The following is a 17864-nucleotide window of genomic DNA, read 5'->3' as shown; positions in this document are numbered from 1 at the left end:
CCCAGGGAATGGGGCAGCTTGGGAGCTGCTGTCTCTGCCGGAGACAGGCTCCCCTCCTGGTGGCAGGTACTGTGCGGATGGAGGGCTGGGAGAGCTGGAGGGCTGCGCTGTCAGAGGTGGGGCAGCTGGGGGCTTGGGGAGGGAGCAAGGGAGCAAGAAGGGAGTGAGCTTCATGGGAAGATGGCAACAAGCTGTGTAGCTGCAGAGGGAAGGACCAGGGCTAGCAAAGAGCTCTCTGCGCCGGAGGCAGCTGGTCCCTGATACAGGGGAAGCAGCTGCAAAGCGAGCAAGAGGTCGCTGCCTGAGCCTCCCTGCGGCCCTGTCCTCAGAGGAGTGGGGTGGCGCTGGCCGCCTCCGAGGCAGGGGCTCAGTGCCGAGGAGGGAGCCTGGGTAACGGTAGCAGCTGGGTAGCAGGCGGTGACACACGGAGGATGTCCCTGCCAGCTGATTGTGACACGGGAGGTCAGCTGCTGGGTAAGCGATGACCTAGCCAGGAGGCCACTGCCAGGTGATTGTGACCACCCCCGTGAGGGCCGAGGGCCAGTCGTCCCGCACAAGGGCCCAGGGCTCACTGTGTGGCTCGCACTGTGCAGTGAGGTGCTCGTCCTCCTGCCAGCTGGGCCTGGCCGTCTTCTCTGGAGGAAGCCTGTGTGCCACAGGGCGCTGACGATGGCTTCTGCCTGGGAGAGGACCTACTGCCACTCAGACCTGCAGAAAGCAGCAGCTCTCCTCCCCGCTCTCCTTGGTGACGGCTTCCTTGTGAGAAGTGCCACTCAGACTGTGCACGGAGTGCTGCTCTTTGCGGATATCTCAGGTGGGGTGAGCAGCGAGGAGCAACCACGGACGCACAGGCCCTTTGGAGGCCTGCCCCTGCCCCTCAGACAGAGTGGCCATCTTGTCACTGCTGAAGTCTTCTGCTGGGACGCCCACAGAGCGCATGATGGGTTATCTTGGGCGGTCAACCACTGCTGCCAGCAGCACTGAGCCGGGCATGGGAAGGTGTCACCTACAGGCTCTCGGGCTGGACAGCGTGGAACTGGCTGCCAGGTCCTTTGGCCCACATTGGCGTTTCCTGATTTCTAGGTGTCCCCCTTACAGGTTTCACTGCTTTGACAGAGAAATTCATTGAGAGGAGCGGCGCCCACAGAGGCACTGCTGAGCTGGCGCAAACCCTCAATTCCTACCTGTGTGACATTTTGGAGGGTAAGTGTCATGCTGCAGGACTCTCTGGCGTGGGGCTGTGGGGCGGCTCAGGGAAAGTGCAGGCAGACGGGCTGGGCAGCCCTGTCCTGCCTCCTTGCAAGGGCTGGGGCTTTCTGTGAGGACCAGGGAGAACAGCCAGGGTCTACTGGTGGCTCAGGAGCAGTGCGGGTCCCGTCTGCTCCCCACTGTGGCTGAGGAGGCACCCGCTTTCTCAGCAGCCCCCTCTGTGCCTCTAGCATGAGCAGCCGGCTCAGTGCTGCCTTAGGGCCCAGAGCAGGCTGAGGGCATCCAGCGAGTGCCAGCATGCGAGGGACCTGAGGATGCTGTCTCAGACATGTCTTTGTGTGTGTGTGTGTGTGAGCCCCCCACGAGCCCCTTTTCAGAGGAAAAACCTTGACCCTTCTGAGCTGAGCGTGAGCACATTGTAGCCACCCCTTTGGCAGTGCTTGTAGAGCAAAGCAGGAGAGTCCTCAAAGATGATGAAGGGTCTGGAGCATGTCTGCTGTGAGGAAAGGCTGAGAGAGCTGGGACTGTGTAGCCTTGCGAAGAGAAGGCTCATGGGGGATCTGAGTAATGTTCCTAAAACCTGAAGGGAGGCTGCAAAGAGGCCAGAGCCAGGCTCTTCCCGGTGGTGCCCAGTGTCTGAACCAGAGGCCACGCCATGGGCATGCACTGAAACACAGGAAGTTCCCCCTTTAAGTCAGGAAACACTTCCTGACTGTGAGGGTGACTGAGCACTGGTGCAGGTTGCCCAGGGAGGTTGTGGAGTCTCCCTCCTTAGAGCTCCTCCAAAACGATCTAGCCACTGTCCTGGGCAGCTGGCTCTGTGCCGCCCTTCTTGAGCAGCGGTGTCGAAACAGATGGACCCCAGAGGTCCCTTCTAGCCTCCACCTTTGCGAGATTTGGGGGCATCTTGAGGCCCTGCCTCCCTGCCTGCTCTGCGGGTACCAGGGCTGTGGCCACTGTGAGCCTGGGAGAGAGGCCGGAGTGGTGCTTTCCTGAGCTGTGCCCCATGGTACACCCTGGCCTGGCTGCTCCTCTCCGGGCAGAGGGGCGTGGTCTGTGGGTTCTGGAAGAAGTAGTTCCACCTAACTTTCCCTTTCCTTCCCTCTGTCCACAGAGATCCTGATTTTTGGAGGAGACATCCTGAAGTTTGCTGGTATGTTCTTTGGACGACAATGCCCACGTGCACTGATCTGCTGCCTTTGCCTCTTGTGGCAGCCACCCACAAGCCCATCTTCCTCCGCACGTGGGCTGATTTCTGCTGTCCCTGCCACTGAGCAGGGACACCTGCCACCTGTGTCAGCAGAGCCTTTGCCTTCCCGTCCCTTTCCCAGGAGATGCTGTGCTGGTGCTGTGGAGAACAGCACCCCAGGAGCTGGCTAAGACCATCAGCCTGGTGCTGCAATGTACCCAGCAGATCCGGAAGAAGTATGGGAAGCGTAACACGGACGTGGGTCAGACGGTCCAACTGAAGATAGGTATGGGCGCTGGGCCAGATGCAGATCCATGGCACTCTCTCGTGCAACAGGGTGCTTCTCACCAGCAGGGAACACGGGAATCCCTACTGGGGCGAGTGCCAAAGGAAAGCATCTCGTGGGAGCATTGAAGGGGCAAACGGTAGTCAGAGCGGGTACTGCTGTGTTTGCGTGCGTCTGTGTCTGCAGATGCAGAGGCAGCTTAAAGGTAGAGCGGGTGTCAGATCAAGGATTAGGGTCTTTGAATGTGTGTTTTAGCACAGATGTCTGCGGGAGGTGATTATTGTATTTTCATTTTTTCAGGTGGGGGTAGCTTTGCATCCTTTCCCCTGCTGGGTTCTCCCCTGCCTTTCACAAAGAGCAAAGGGGCGCTGCTTTGCGTACGGCTGTGAGAAGGGCTTTGGCAGGCTGTGGTGTTTTCTCAAGCAGACAGCTACAACTCACCTGCATGTAGAGGGAGCAGGCGGTGATCAAGCCCACTGGTTTGCTGGTCTTCTGGTGCAGGCAGCTGGGTGAGACGCCCAGCACTCTCAACATGTTGTGTATGTCGACTGCCTTTGTCTATTTCGAGACAGGCGTTTCAGGGAGCTGTGTCCATATCCCCCCGCGTGGGACGGAGGGTGCTGTTGCTCTCCATACTGCCCGTCTCCCTGCTGGGCCTCCGATTAGCTTCTGAACAGCTGAGGTGCTGGGGGCTGTAGAGTTGCAAATGTTCCCTGTGTCAGTTCTGCTTCTCCCTCGCTCCCTCACCAGGGATCACTGCAGGGCCCATGAGCCTCATCGTTTTCGGCAACGAGAGTCAGCAGTACTTCTGCATTGGTGGCCATTCCCTGGCTGAAGTCCGTGAGGCTGAACAGCTTGCAGGTGCAGGTGATGTTATCCTCTCCGCCACCTCCTGGGAGCGTTGTGAGCAGCACCGGCTCAGGAAAAGGCGTCTGTCAGGCGAAAGAGCTGTGAAGGTAGGCACATGGGACGGCCTCTTGAGCCATTCTGAGGAGCCGGCCCTGGCCATGAAGGAGGGAGATGTCAGAAGGCCGAGGAGCTGAATGGGGAGAGTTGTAGCTTGGAAAGCGGGCAGGCAGCTGAAGCTCTAGTCCTTCCATCTCAGGGAAAACTGTGGGCTGTGCTTGCTTGGTTTGAGGGGTCGGGAGGCATGGGAAGGGTTTTTGCCAACATGGGCAATGTCCTCTGTGGGACATGGAGCTGTTGTTGACATCTGGGGGATGCTTGGATAATGCCTGCCCAGCTCCGGTACTCCTGAGGAAGACCGCTGTCCCATCCATCCAGGCAGGCTTGTTCTCCCCTTTTCCAGGCAGCAAGGGTGGAGGGCAGGCTCTGTCCCCTGGGACTCCTGGGGAGGCCAGTGGCAGTGCTTTCATTCTGTGTGTCTTCAGGTTACGGGCATGGATGAGATGCCTTGGTCAGAATGCCAAGATGTTTTACACAACCTTGTGCAAGACCCAATGAGCCACCGCTCGGAAAGGGGAGGTGAGTGCCCGCTTCACCTTGTTCTGTGAAATGCCAGACAGGTTGGGCCTGGCTGCTTCAGGGGCCAGAGAGGGACCACCTCCTCCCTCTTCCCCCTTTCAGTTAGCACTCCTGCTTTTGGGCCTCCTGTGCATCAGCTGGGGCAGTGGCTGCTGCTGCCTCCTCCTTCCAGGGGACAGCTCGTCCCTGAGCATCTGGAGGTGGCAGCATGAGCAAAGGCAGAAGACGCTTTCTCCCCCGTTTCTTGTGCCATCCCCCGCTTTGCAACAGCTCGTAGTCCCATCCTCCCAGGGACCACCTGCATTTTCTCTCCTCAGGCACCATGAGTCCTGCTCTTGTCTTGCCTGATGATCCTAATGCGGAGGAGGTGCTTAGGAAGTACATCCCAGAAGTTGCTCTCAGGAAGGTACGGCAAGGCCACCGCTGCTGGGGGCTGCATTTTTGGAGGGCATAAGTGGTGCACTGCAGAGACGGAGTTCTCACGGGAACAGAGAAAGAAAAGAAAACGCACCCTGAGACGACAAGGCGGGGGGACAGAGCTGAGGGCCACCTGTGCTGCACCATTGTTGGCTTTGTCCTCAGAGAGACATGGGTGGCGGGAGGCGGACTTGTCTTTTCCGTGGGTGTGGTTCTGGGTGTGCTGGGGCCATGAGGGTGGGATAAAGGGGAGATTCCACTGAAGTCCCTAGAGCATCCCCGAGGGTCTCCCCTCATGCCTGTACCTGTCCCAAGATGGGGTGTTAGCGGAGCACCTTTCTCTCCTTTGTCGTTAGTGTTATGATTTGGTAACTGCCTGCCGGCGGTTGGGCAGCCTGCCTGCCATTTGCACCGAGAGGAGGATTTAGCCCTTCCTCTGCAGTCCCTGCTATTGCCAGGACGCCTGCTCTCCCTCGCTGTCTGGGGTGGGCAGTAAGACCCCAGGAGAGCAGGCTGGTGAAGCCATCGTGCTCTTGCCTTCCAGCTTGATGACAGAGTGCCACTGGACCTGTTCTCTGAGCTACGGCCTGTCACCATCCTCTTCATCCAGCTGCAGCTTCGTGCAGATATCAAAATAGCTTCTCTCGCCGAGACCCTCAACAATGCCAGCAGGATGATGCTGGAAATCCTCTATCCTCACAATGGCGAGATCAACAAAGTCCTCCTGTGTGATAAAGTGAGTGTGGGGGAACAATCATCTCCCCCAGCCCTGAGAAGGTGGCCAGTGAGAAGGAGGGAGGGACTCCCTCTTCGGCATATTAGCAAGATGTGCTGCATCTGTCCTTGGCAGGGCTGCACCTTCCTCTGTGTGTTTGGACTCGCTGGAAAAAAGCTGCCCTACGAGAGCACTCACGCCTTGCAGAGTGCTATTCAGATCCTCAACTCATGCTCCACCATGCTCGATGAAACAGAGTGAGTGTGTGGTGGGGGTGGGGGGCTGCATGCTGCCTGGGACGGTGCAAGTGGGCTCACCGGAAAGAGACGTGTCTTCTAGCTTGCCCTCCCTTGTCCCTGGAGGAAGGAGGCAGTGCCCGCAGAGGCGGCAGGCAACCCCTGGGCTTAGCCCATGGCAGCCAGGCGGAGTCCCTGCAAGCACAGCTTGCTGGCCACGGCGCTGGAACAAGCCCTCGCAAGGGCAAGAGGCTCCTTGGCGCCAGAGGCAGGCCCTTCTGGGCGACTGGCCCATGAACAGGGATGGGGCCCAGCCTCCTGGTCTCAAGCTGCTGTCATGGCAGGCGGTGACCTTGTGGGCGCCGCCTTCCCTCCCTCTCTGCTCAGGAGAGGGCTGTGGCCCTGCATGTGCTCTGCCCCTGTCCCTTGTCCCTTGCAACCCGTGGATGTTGCGCCCTGAGTCTCCACGTCCCCGAGACCCATGCTTGCAGGGCAGGGCAGCTGATGGCCCAGGAGAGGGCCCAGGGCAGGTGCGGGAAGGGATGTGTCTGGGAGGGCAGGACTGCGCCTGGGGCGCTGCTGAAGGCCCACTCTTTCCCTGTGTGCCAGGGCAGTGTCTGTGGCAGTTACCAGCGGGACGGTGTTCTGCGGAATCATCGGCCACCCTCTGAGGCATGAATACACAGGTAGGAGGCGTGTGTCTGAGGCGCGGCAGGCTGGCGTGGGCCTGCTTAAGCACAGCAGTCTGGAAGAGGAAGGTGGGCTGGGAGAGGGCTTGCCCAGCAGTCGGTCAGCAACGCCCCGGTGGCGCCGGTCCAGGCCCAGGGCGGGAGAATGGGCTCTGTGGGCGGCTGCTCCCCTGGGTTCTGCTGAGCCTGCGGGGGGGCTGGCCTGTGCTGGAGGTGAGGCAGCCATGGGCCTGGAAGGGTGTGGCAGGGCTGGTGGCACAGTTCCATCAAGGCGTGCTCCCTGTCTCTAACACGTGCTCTCTCTCTGGCAGTCATCGGCCAGAAGGTGAACTTGGCAGCCCGGATGATGGTGCACTACCCTGGGCTGGTGTCCTGTGATGCAGCTACCTACGCCGCCTCTGGGCTGCCCCCTTACTACTTCAAGGAGCTGCCGGAGCGAGAGATGAAAGGCATTCGCCAGCCTGGCACTGTCTATCAATATGTGGGCATGACCAAGGAGAGGTGAGTGTCCTCTGAGAGGGCTGCATGAGGGGGTGGTGGCACCAAGGGTGGTGCAGCCTTGGCCAGCAAAGGGCAGTTCTGCAGAGAGAGACCAAGCTGGTCTCCCTTCCCTGTGGCTGAGATGGTCGGCAGCTCTGGCGTGGCAGGCGTTTTGCCTCTCTCCCCCGCTGTCTTCTGCTGCTGAGAGAGCGGGAAGGGAAAGCACAGGATTGGGGAAGGTTTGTCTCTCTTGGCAGACGCAAGCTGGCCTTGCAGGCTCTGTCCAGATGGCTTTTGCCTGGGCTTTCCACGCTGTGCTTGTCCACCTTGTGCCCTGGTAATGCTGACCCAAAGAGGCGCTCGTCCCAGCTGCTTCCGAGCAGGCAGCTTTGCGCCACTCTGATCCCCACGGGGAAACGTGGACCATCGGGACACCCTTCCTCATGTCTTTCTGCTGAAATCTCAGTTCTTCCTCTGGGGCAGGATTTGGCCCCTGGTGGTTTTGGCCAACGTGGTAAAGCTGTCTGTTAGCCAAGAGCACACCTCTGCTTCTTTCACGTGCCTCCAAGTTCTCTGGGTTTGGCCTCTGGTGAGGGACTCTTGAGATGTTCTCCTGTCCCGCCATGGCCGTTGGGCTTCTTTATGCTTGAAGCTGTCCTAGCGTGTCAGCTTGAACTTTGGCTGGTTGGAGTGTGCACAGGATAACACGCTGCTGGAAAGAAAAGCAGGTACCCGAGAAGCACATCCGTCGCCACCAGGCAAGGCTACTTCTCTGTGTCCCCTGGCTCCTCACCAGCTAACTGACTTGTGTTTTGTTTTCCCCTGCTTCTAGCATATTTGGCATGGGCCTTTCCAAGAAGAGGTCAGAGTACGTCCCCTTGCTGGGTAGGTGGAGAACGCCTTGCTCTTCTGAACCCCTGGTTCTTCCTCTTGGTAACTTTTAGTGCCCCGCTGGAAAGAGAGAGGCTTTGACCAGGGATGGTGTTGCCTGCAGCGGCCCTAAGCACGTGCCGCCTGTCTTGGTCCCTACTCGGTTGATCTCTTATGGGTGGAAAGCAAGGTGAGGCGCCTGGTGCTCCTTGCCATGCTCCAGACCTGGTACAAAGGATGCTTTCAACTGTGGCATTGATCCCCATCTTTGGGATCAGGAAAGAGATTTCCTTGTGCCAGACTGACGGAGAGTTTTGGCGGTGGGTTCTCCCCCTTTGACTCCTCAGCGTTCCTTTCTTAGCAGCACCTGAGCGTAGTCATGGAAGTGTCAGGACACAAGAGATGCCTTTAATCACTCAGTGTCTTGCCCGATGTTTTGGGTGCTGTTATGGGTTAATCCCGGCAGGCAGCTCCGCCCCACAGAGCCGCTGGCTCCCCACAGTGGGATGGGGAAGAGAGTCGGAATGGTAAAAGTGAGAACAGTGGCGGGGGGGGGGAAGCTGCCGTGGAGGGTGCCCACAAAAGGCACGTCTTTTCAGCAGGCCCCAGCAGCTCATTTTCTTGCTTGTGTTCACAGGTCGGAAGCAGGAGATGGACCTCTTTGTCAGCTGCTTGAAAGCCTACAGGGACTTAGGAGAAAGGAACATCCTGGCATTTGAGGGCACGGCGGGCTCCGGCAAGAGCCGCTTGCTTACGGAACTGGCCTATTTAGGCCAGGATGCTGGTCACAGGTACAGCTTTTCGACCTGTAGCTTTGGGACACTACCCCTGCCCGTCCCCTGACAGCCATGGAACACTGCAGCCCCTCTGCCAGTGCCCCTGGCCCTGGGACTGCAGCCTCCCGAGGAAGCCTCCTGGAGACACTCCCTAGGAGCGCCTGCGTGCTCTGCTCCCGCCTCTGCCTCTTTGGGGAGTTGGAGGTGGCTTCTTGAGCCACAGCTTTTCCTCCTGCACCTCTGGGCCAGGCGCTGAGGGAAGGAAAGAGCCCCTGCTCAGTGCTTTTCATCTGAGGGCAGACCCAACGGACAGCAGGGTGGCCTGTCTCAGAAGGCCTGCTTGCCCTCTGCCTGTTTCCCAGAAGGAGCATGTGGGCAGCAAAGCCTTCCTGGGCTCTGGCAGGCAGACTGCTAGGGTCGGGAGCCCAAAGGCAAACTCACACTTGCTCCATCCTTGCCTCTTAGCCCCATGAGTTCCTCTGCAGGGGCCATGTAGCGAGAGCTGGGCCGGCGCTGCGGAGACACAGGGTCTGGGCCCGGCTCTCCCAGTGGCTTGGCAGCAACTGGCCCTCTCTGCCCTTTCTCGTGGGAGGAGTGAAAAGCTTGGCCTTCTCTGGGAAGCGCTTTGAGCTGGGTGGCTGAAGAGCTCGCTGCAAAGGGCATCTCCACCCCTTTTGTCTCAGAAGGGTCGGGCCGTGTGGCATCTCAGTGCCTTTTGCTTTTGCACGGCAGGGTGGTTGCCATGGAACTGCTCGAGGTCAACGTGAGGCAGCCCTTCTCTGCCATCCGCACGCTGATGGCCAGGGCCCTGGGCCTCCAGGACTGCGACTCCTGCAGTGAGAGGCAGTGCGTGCTGAAGACCAAGCTCCAAGGGACAATCGAAGAGAGCAGCTATTGCCTCCTCAATGACATTTTCCTTGTCGAGGTGAGAGCCAGAGGCCTGTCTGGCTCGGGAGAAGGTCTTCTCCTGAGCTTTGCTTGGTCTCTGACGTTGCGTGGGAAGGCTGCCTTATCTCAGGGGTGGGAATCGTGGGGGTGATGGCACACCTTTCCCATTGCTGAGCCCGGGGGGCTCCCCGTCTGTGGGGAGTTTGTGTCCCACGCTGTCCCTGGCAGTGCTTGGTACCTTGTTCTGCACCCTGGAAGTGGCATTGGAGAGAGGCTGTCTCTGACCTCGTGCTGAGATCACCACTGCAGGAGTGGTGTGCTCCAGCCAGCCCAAGATTCCCACAGCCAGAGACGCATCTCTTCATCCCACCCGCACGCCCCAGCTCTGCCAGAGACCCTCAGCAGAGGGCCTTTGCTTTGGGCTCCAGGAGGAGTCCCCACCGTGGCTTCCTGCCCCTCTTGGGGAGAGGCTCGGTGCTGAGGCCAGCAGAGGCGGTGCGCTCTGCAGTCTTGCATGGTGGGTGGATGTGCCAAGGCTGGAGCGACGTTTCTCCCTGACTCTGCTTTTCCGTTTCGGACTCCAGTTTCCCGTTTCGGACAAGGTTCGCGAGATGCGTGCAAATCAAAGAAAAATGGAATTGCACTCGACTTGGGCCAAAGTGCTGGAGAAGGTGAGCATTTCTCCTTCCCTCCTCCTGCACCAGAGAAGGAAAACAAGCTTGTAGGCTGCGGGCTCTGTACCACAGCAGTGTGAGCAGGCGGGAGGACCACGTGCCTGAGTCATGGCCCTTTTGGGCCTGAGAAAGTCCTCAACGCCACGCCCCTCCGCAGCCCCACAAACACACCCAATAACTATCCTCCTGTAAAGCGTGCCCTGGAGGAGGAACAATGTCTTCTGCGTCTCCTTTGCCCAAGCTCCCTCCTTCTGCAGGGCAAGTGATGTTAGGTGTGACCCTCAAGTCTCAAAGAAATGAGGAGTCGGTAAGCTTCTGAGCAGGGAAGGGCTTGGGGAGAGACTTGAGAGCATCCTCTCAAGAGACAGAGGCTAAATCTCCTCCCCCGGAAGACACCTGAGGATCCAGCAGATTCCTCTCAGAACAACCAATTTCTTTCAGACCATTGGAGGAGAATTTGGCATATTTGTCATCGACAATGCCCATTTCATCGACCGTGCCTCCTGGAGCATCCTGTCACCCGTGCTCAGAAACGTCTCCCTCTTCATGGTCATGAGCTTAGCTCCGGGCTACGCCACAACAGAGAGGTTTTGCAAAGCCGCAGCAGACAACACAACGTCCCAGAAAGTCACCTATCTGCACCTGGATGAGCTGAAAGCTTCATCTGTGGTGCAGAAAGTCTGCCAGGACCTTGGAGTGGTCAGCATCCCCAGGGAGCTAGCGAGGTAAGTTGGAGGCAGGTGAGCTCTTCCCGAGGGCTTGAACCTCTGCAGAGCACGGTGGGGGACGAGTCCCCCAGGAGAGGGAGCGCAGGGCCGCGAGAAGCATCACTGACTCTAGCCAGTAGCGCACGTGGGTTGCTAGTTATGCCTCACGCTGGCAGGGGTGAGCTGAGAGTGGGCGACTCCCTAGACACCGAGCGTGGGAGGTGTCAGCCCTTCGCTGTTGCGCAGGGAGGAAGGGAGGCAGAGTCCTGGGGGCAGAGGTCCACCCTGCTGCCAGAGAGGATCTAGGCTCCTGAGGAGAGGACAGGCAGGGCTCGCTGCTCTGTGCTTTGGGCATTGTCCGCAATTCTTTTCCCACGGACTTGAGTGAAGGCTGGAGGCTCAGGGGGCCCAAAAGGCCCGGCCAGCGGGAGGACCGTCCCTTTCCAAAGGGAGGTGTAGCTGTGACGACGGTGCGGGCTACCCTGTTCTGCCTGAGTGACTCGCCACCCACCTGAATTGTGTTTCTCCTTCCTTTCCTTGTGCTGGTCACTGCTTGGTCTGCTCCTGTGCAGCTTCCTGATCCAAAGAAGCTCGGGGATCCCATATTACTGCGAGGAGCTGCTGCGCTGCCTTTGCTGCAACAACATGCTCCTGTTCCACACCCAGGGGCAGGGTGAAAAAGCAAAGGACAACTGGGAGAGCCTGATCAGTAAGCACCTTTGCTGCGCCTACCGAGTCGCTGTGGCGCCTTCTCCGCGGCACAGTCTTGCTCCACCGTTCCCCCATGGATCTGGGCAGAGTCGGATCTTGCAGCAGGGCTGAACTTGGTCTGGTGGAGGCGTGGGCTCCTGCATGCCTTGCTGTTGGCACAGCCAAAGCAGGGGCTAGCGAGTTCTGGTGTTTTGGAGGGGCCTAAATTCTTGGGGCAGAGCTTGTGTGGCTCAAACACAGGGGAAATTGTTCCAGAGCACATGCGTTTCTGGTGTTCCTTAGGCATTCTAATGGGTGCGTAATTTACCTTGGCCAAAGGCCAGCTCATCTAAGAACAAACCCTAGCTTGAGGTGAGGGACAGGCCCAGGGCACTTGAATCCAAAAGCATAAAGCCCCACAAGGGTGCTGGTAACAGAAGAAAAGGGTGGTAATGCCATCCGAGAGAGCAATGCCAGCAGAGTGCTTTGGCCTTGGGAAGAGCCAGGGTCGACGCTACATTTTGCATTCTCATCGGCAATTTCCCTGGCTGTGGAGGGAGCGCTGGTGAAGGCAGCAGTGCTGCCACTTTCTGTGCCCGAGCATTCGGTCGCCCCCGGGGAATTCTGGAAGCTTTGACCGGAGGACTGTTTGGGAAAGGTGTTCTGAAGGCAGAACACCTTTGGGAGGGCTGTGCAAAGAAACTCTTGCAGTGGAAACTGCTTTTCTCTGCTTAATGACCACGTTCAGCGCAGGCAGGTCAGTGCGCCTGCACTGGACCATGTAAGGTGGGACTGGTCCCATCTCAGATGAATTCTGAAATGTTTGCAAGCTGCAAGTGACTTTGCAAAATGTCTTACTCGTGCTCTCCTGCTCCACCCAGCATCTGCAGTCGAGGCTTCATCCCTCGCAGCAGCTTTGATCTGCAGCGCAGAGAATGATGGCAGGGTCTGCATCATGAGACCAGACGTGAACCTGGAGAATACTATGCTGCCCGCCACCGTGAAAGGTGAGGGGCCGAGCGCCGGTCTGCCGGCTCGTGGCTGAGCGGGGCATCTTCGCGGGCCATCGGCTAGAGGGAGGCTGGGCATGTGTGCGCTGCAGAGTCCCCCTCTCAGCGCGGGGGCTCTGCTGGGAAGGTGGCTCCTGTCCAAGCAGAAACGGGCCTGGGGCTGCGGGCAGCCGCTTCCCTGTCATGGCTGTGGACCAGCTGTGAGCCTGCTGGCTGCTTTCCATCAGCAGGTAGGAGAGAAAAGGGTATTGGTGCAACACTGAAGGGGCTCCCTTTTCTCACAGAAACAAATCCTTTGCTGGGAAAAATCTTTGACTTGCCTCTGTCTCAACTTTGAAGGTGGCCTCTACTTTGCTATTCTCCTTTTAAGTTCCCCAGCTAACGCTGGTCTCAAGGCCCTTCATCCAAAGCAAATCCATTGGGGTTTTTTTGGTGGATGGGCATGGAAATCCCTCCGTAGCCAGGGGAGCTGGATGGGGGAGCTGTCGATGAGTGTCCCTCCTCTCTAGCCATAGCCATTTGTACGACCCTTGAAGAACTGTCATGCTAAAGTATTCCTCCTAATCACTCATTTTGTCAAAAAAAAGAAAACCAAGCAAGCCAAAAGAAAGGAATAGTATTGCCTGGGCAAGTTAAGTTCTGAGTCCACCTGTGAGGTGGGGAAAGTTCTCTGTGTGCTCCGTTGGGCAAAAACCTACTCCAGATCTGGTAGGGCGCATGATGGGATGCAGGTACCTGCTGGGTCCTGCCCTCCCCACCCTTGGTGGGGGAGCGTTCCTTTGAGCATTTTCCTCAGGCCTTGTGGCCTGCGATTCCAACGGGAGTGGAGCCATATGGAAGAGGCCAACCCTGGCTTGAGATTGCCCAGCAGGTGCAGTCCCGAGGAGAGGAGGCCAAAGTCTACCCTGTTTCATGTGTTGAAACTTTGCAGCCTCTCCAGCCTCAGCGTGGGGAACAGGCCAGAGAGACGTGTTGCTTCTTTTTGACAGAGCTTGCGCTGATTCAGCTGGATCGGTTAAAGCCACTGAAGCGGACAGTTTTGAAGTTTGCGGCTGTCATCGGGCCAGTGTTTACCACCCAGCTGCTGCGGCACATCCTTCCTGCTGGCCTCAGGTACCGGATGATTTTCTTGCTGGACATGCTGGTGAGCGACAACATCCTCAAGTGGCTGAAAAACACAGAGGTGCCAGAAGATGTGCGGGATCCTTCCGAGAGGCCAGCCACCCCTCAGCAGGCCCACAGCGGTACGTGGTAGCAGTAAGGTGGACAAGGGAGCTGCCGGCTCTGTCCTGGTGGGGCTCCGTGGCATATGGTGAGCTTCCCGCCCTGTGATGGGTGGCTGGAGCTCAGGCAGGCATGGCTGTTTGGGACGGGCTGTGCAAAGACCTCACAAGTCCATCTCAAAGCACACTAGCTTTGCACTGGAGGGCAGCTCCCACCAGCCGTCCCAAGTGCCTCTGCTGCCCTGCCTGCAAGCACTTGCTGCTTGTAGCGCAGGTATGGGAGGGCGTGTGGAGTCCCTCACATCTTCACCCAGCCGCCTGCAGCATCCAGATCAAAGATGCCCTCCGGAGTGCCCCGGGGCTTTGACAGGCTTTTAGCCAGGTTTGATTCTGCTGTGGCGCAGAGGGAAGCTCAGGAGGGTGGGACTGCCTTGCCAAGAGCAGGGAGAAAGCGCTGGCCGGGGCTTGCTTTAGCTGGTGGCAACATGCCCAGCTCCTGCCTGGAGCGCAGCTGAGCACTGTGTGCCCAGGGCTGTGCTAGCATGAGCGAGGCAAGCTGGGCCCTTTCTCCCTGTGCCGCAAGGCTTGGTGTGCAGCAGCGCTGCTTCGTGGCCAAGGACACACAGCAGGGCAAGACTTTTGTGCTCTGGCAGGGATGGCCCCAAGCCTGGGCTCCTGCGCAGTCTGATGCAAAGGCCCTTTGCCTTGCAGGTGTGCAGAGGCCCTCTGCAAGCACGAGGACCATGGAGCGGCAGTCTGGCGTCCTGGCCTTCTGTGTCCTGCTGCTGCGGGAGGCTGCCTATGAGCTGTGGCCTGAGAGACAGCGGGTCGACTTGCACCGCAAGTGTACTGTATTCCTGGAGCGGCATGCACACAAATGCAAGAGCTGCAACCAAGGGGACTTTGTTGCCTTCCACCGCTTGGCCGTCCCCAGCACCCAGGAGGGAGAGAGCTGTCAGGACCCCGCTGACATGGGCGACTCGCACAGCTGGGAGGCCTTGGTGCTCGCCGGAGAAGAGCTGAGGAGGGATAGGACCCACACCACCAGGGGTATGCTGCGCAGCACGGGCCCTGCAGGAGCCCAGGGGTGTGTGTTGGGGATCGGGTGGGAGTAGGTCTGCTAGGGATGAGCCCAAGAGCTGAGGACAAGCACTGCAGAATTTCCTCAATGTGTCAGGAGCCTTGCAAGGGTCCTTGCAAGCCTGCTGGGAGAGGGGGAGCAGCTCTGACCCTGGGCAACGTGAGGAGGTGTCTAACCCCTGTTTTCTTTCCAGATGCTGCAGCAGAGCAGGACTTCATGGAGGAGAACTTTGGGTGAGCAGGCAAGGTTTTGGTTCTTTTTGAAGGCAGTGGGCTCAGGGTCTCCAGAGGAGACAAAGGAAGCGCTGGCATTTGGCTGCCGGTGGTACCTCTACTGTAGGGAAGAGGCTTTCTGTGGGGAGGGAGCTGGGAGGAGATGGCCACGGAATGAGCGAGTGCTTGAGGAAGGCTGTGGGCTCAGGGGATCTTCCCGCTACACTGGAGCAGGCCTTGCTTTCCAGTTCTTACAGAGTAGCGCTGCAAAATCTGCAGGGGCAAAGCCACCGCAGGGAGTCGGGTGGTTTGCCTGTGGGAGGTGAGAGAAAGCCCAGCTGGTCTTGCTCCCGCTGCCTAAGGAGCACCTGTAGGAGTCACGCCTGCCCGTGGCCTCGTGCTCTGCTTGCAACAAAGGGCTTTGGATGCCGTCTCTGTGGGGAGAAAGAGCAGCCTAGGTGATGCCTGTGTCTTCTTTGCTCTCTTCTTCCCCTGGGAACTCTCCTCTGACTAGTGTGGCCGAGCGAGTTCTGGCAAAGGGCGAACAGACAATTGAGCTGCCCAGCACGACCAACGGGAAGCACCACGGTGCGTGCTCATGTGAATGCAAAGCCATCGTGGAGTCGGTGCTTGTGCCTTTGGCTCGCCACTACCTGGCAATGGGTGATGCTGCCAGAGCCTTTTACTATCTTCTGGAGTGTGTGGCTGCCTACCTGCATGTCTCCAACAGCTACATGGTGAGTTGCCGCGCTTGCCAGTCCCCACTGTGCATGGAGTCCTCTCGGTCGCCTGGCTCTGGGCAGGGCACCTTTGCCGTTGCAATAGGACATGCCTCAAGAAGGCCTTGGAAGGGCAATGCTGGGGTCGGACCCTGACTTTTTCCTCCAGTTTGCCTCTTCTGCAGCAAGAGACACAGGCCACCGTGCCCTTAGCACGAGGGGCATTAGCAGGGAGGCGGTCGGAAGGATCCCTGGTGCCTGTGCTCTGAGCCGGTGTGAGAGTGTGTGGGCGGGCGGCACAAGGGGAGAAACAGGCCCTCTTAAGACAGATGCCAGCGGCAGTGGGGGAGGACAAGGCTGGCTGAGGGCTCTGCACCCATGCTCACCTGCTCTCTGTGTGCTTGTGCACAGGCCCTCGTGAAGCTGAACGAAGCGGAGGTCCTGAGGAACTCCTTAAAGAAGAAAGCGAGGGTGATAGCCCGCTTTGACGAGGCCACCTTCTTCAGCCTCAAAGGGGAGGTAAAGAGACGGGGAGGCCTGGAGGGATCTCCTCGGAGACAGAGCTGGATGCCTTCCCCAATTGTAGGGGATATCCCTGGCATCTCCAGCCACCGACACACTCCTGCAGTCTCTCGGGCAACGAGAGCAGATCAGAGTGTTTCTCTTTTCCTGAGCAGGTTTGCTGTCGATTGCAATGCACGAAGCTGGCTGAGCAAATGATCAGAGAGGCTTTGAGCCTGCTCAACAGGCAGTTTCCCCGCACCTGCATCGGAGCCTTTCTGAAGTCTCAGGTGGAAAAGTTGCCATGGGACGCTTATGTTGCCAGAAGAGCCTCCTCCCTTCCGCAGGAGGACCGGTGAGAAGCAGAACTGAGAAGCCAGGGGAGGACAAGCCGATTCCTACCTGGTCCCTGGCACCAGGGCCCAGACCTGCCGAGACTTGAGGCCACACCTAACCTGATGCATAGCCTTGAGCAGGACCGAGGCCTCAGGCAGTGATGGACGGGTAGAAGAGGCACCGACTGAGTGCCACACTCCTTCCCGCCCTGCGCAGTCATGGGAACTAAGCCCACCTTTGGGTTGAAACCTGCTTGCAGCTGGGGATGTGTCAGCCGGCACATGTGGCTGCGGCAGGGGGTTGGTGGTGGCTGGGAGCAGAGAGCTGTAAAGAGGGAGTAGAGGCTGACGAGGGGCAGGGCTCTGGAGGCAGGTCCAGGGCACTGGGAAGGAGCAGTGGGTGGAGGTGAGGTGTGAGAACGAGGAAGCGCAGGGGACGACACTCCTTTTCTTGCCGGTTGCCCGCTTTGCTTGGCTCCCCTAGCGCTCTAGTGCCAACAGGCCCTGTGGAGCGCTCAGCTTCCCCCGGCAGCGCGTCTTTGCCCCTGTTCCACTCTGGCAGCCCCTCCTTCGTCAGCTCCCTTTCCTGCGTGGAGATGCAACTGGCTTGTCCGTTGCACTGCTTTCCCCCGGCCCTGTCCGATGTAGCACTGTTCAGCAAGAGCCTGCAGCCCCAGCATTGTCTCGTGTGTTGCAGGAGGAAGAGGCTAGCCTGGCTGCTGCGGCAGAGCTGGTGCCTTTCCTTACTGGAGGACCTCTTCAGCCTGGAGGACACTTCCAGCGGACAGAGGGACTCCCGCCTGGCAGCGCGCATGAAGGCCAACACGGACAGCGCAGCCGACTTGTATCGGGCAGCAGACTCCAGCCTCGGATAGACTTGAAAGAGAAGGGTGCAAATGCAGTTCTGTCAATAAATAGTTCCTTTACTATGACATTGGTTGTCAGGCCTTTCCTTCTGAGGCTATTTTTTTGCTAATCTGCTGGAGAAAATCCAATGGTGCCCCTTATTTTCAAGGAGAGAGGACACAGCGTGGGGTACAAACACAGTAGTCGCTTGACCTAAGGTTCATTTCCGAGATTCTTCAATCAATCAGCCTAAGAGTAGCTGCCACTTGTCTCAAGCATGCGGGCCAACCTTTACTGACTTCATCCAATTACTTAGAAAAATACCACACAAGTTTCTTCCCAACTCCCTAATTTTGGAGTTAAGACTCCTAGCGCAACCTGCTGCCGTTCACGTATGTATAGTCTAAAAGGCTTTCTCAGATTTGGAAGTCCCAGAGCAGGAACTTCCATAAGCTTCCTTTTCATTTCATGGAAACCTTTTCTGCACTCAGGTGTCCACTCCAGAACGCCTTCAGGTCCTTTTATAGCAGCATATAGTGCTTTGGCCATGAGTCCAAAATGAGGGATCCTAGACGGCACCATCCGGCCATTCCTAAAAACCCTCCTAATTGTTTGGGGTTTTTTTT

General features: G+C 58.3%; 1 protein-coding gene across 1 annotated transcript; it reads left to right on the top strand.

The window, feature by feature from the left end:
* Positions 1-669: 669 nt before the first annotated feature.
* LOC309685700 (adenylate cyclase type 10-like) lies at positions 670-17267 on the top strand (the record flags this gene model as incomplete). Its single annotated transcript, XM_082501430.1, has 25 exons — positions 670-814; positions 1099-1203; positions 2324-2362; positions 2541-2684; positions 3435-3640; positions 4076-4169; positions 4487-4575; positions 5131-5322; positions 5437-5558; positions 6147-6295; positions 6538-6727; positions 7539-7591; positions 8214-8367; positions 9085-9277; positions 9825-9911; positions 10356-10639; positions 11194-11330; positions 12193-12318; positions 13311-13565; positions 14256-14594; positions 14819-14858; positions 15352-15574; positions 15968-16075; positions 16234-16412; positions 17090-17267. 25 exons carry the CDS (start codon positions 670-672, stop codon positions 17265-17267), a joined length of 3831 nt encoding a protein of 1276 aa, XP_082357556.1.
* Between the last annotated feature and the right edge of the window lie 597 nt (positions 17268-17864).

Source organism: Vanellus vanellus, assembly GCF_965231255.1.
Source record: "Vanellus vanellus genome assembly, contig: HAP1_SCAFFOLD_864, whole genome shotgun sequence".
NCBI classification, from domain to species: Eukaryota; Metazoa; Chordata; class Aves; order Charadriiformes; family Charadriidae; genus Vanellus; species Vanellus vanellus.
This window is presented reverse-complemented; position numbering and strand designations above follow the sequence as displayed.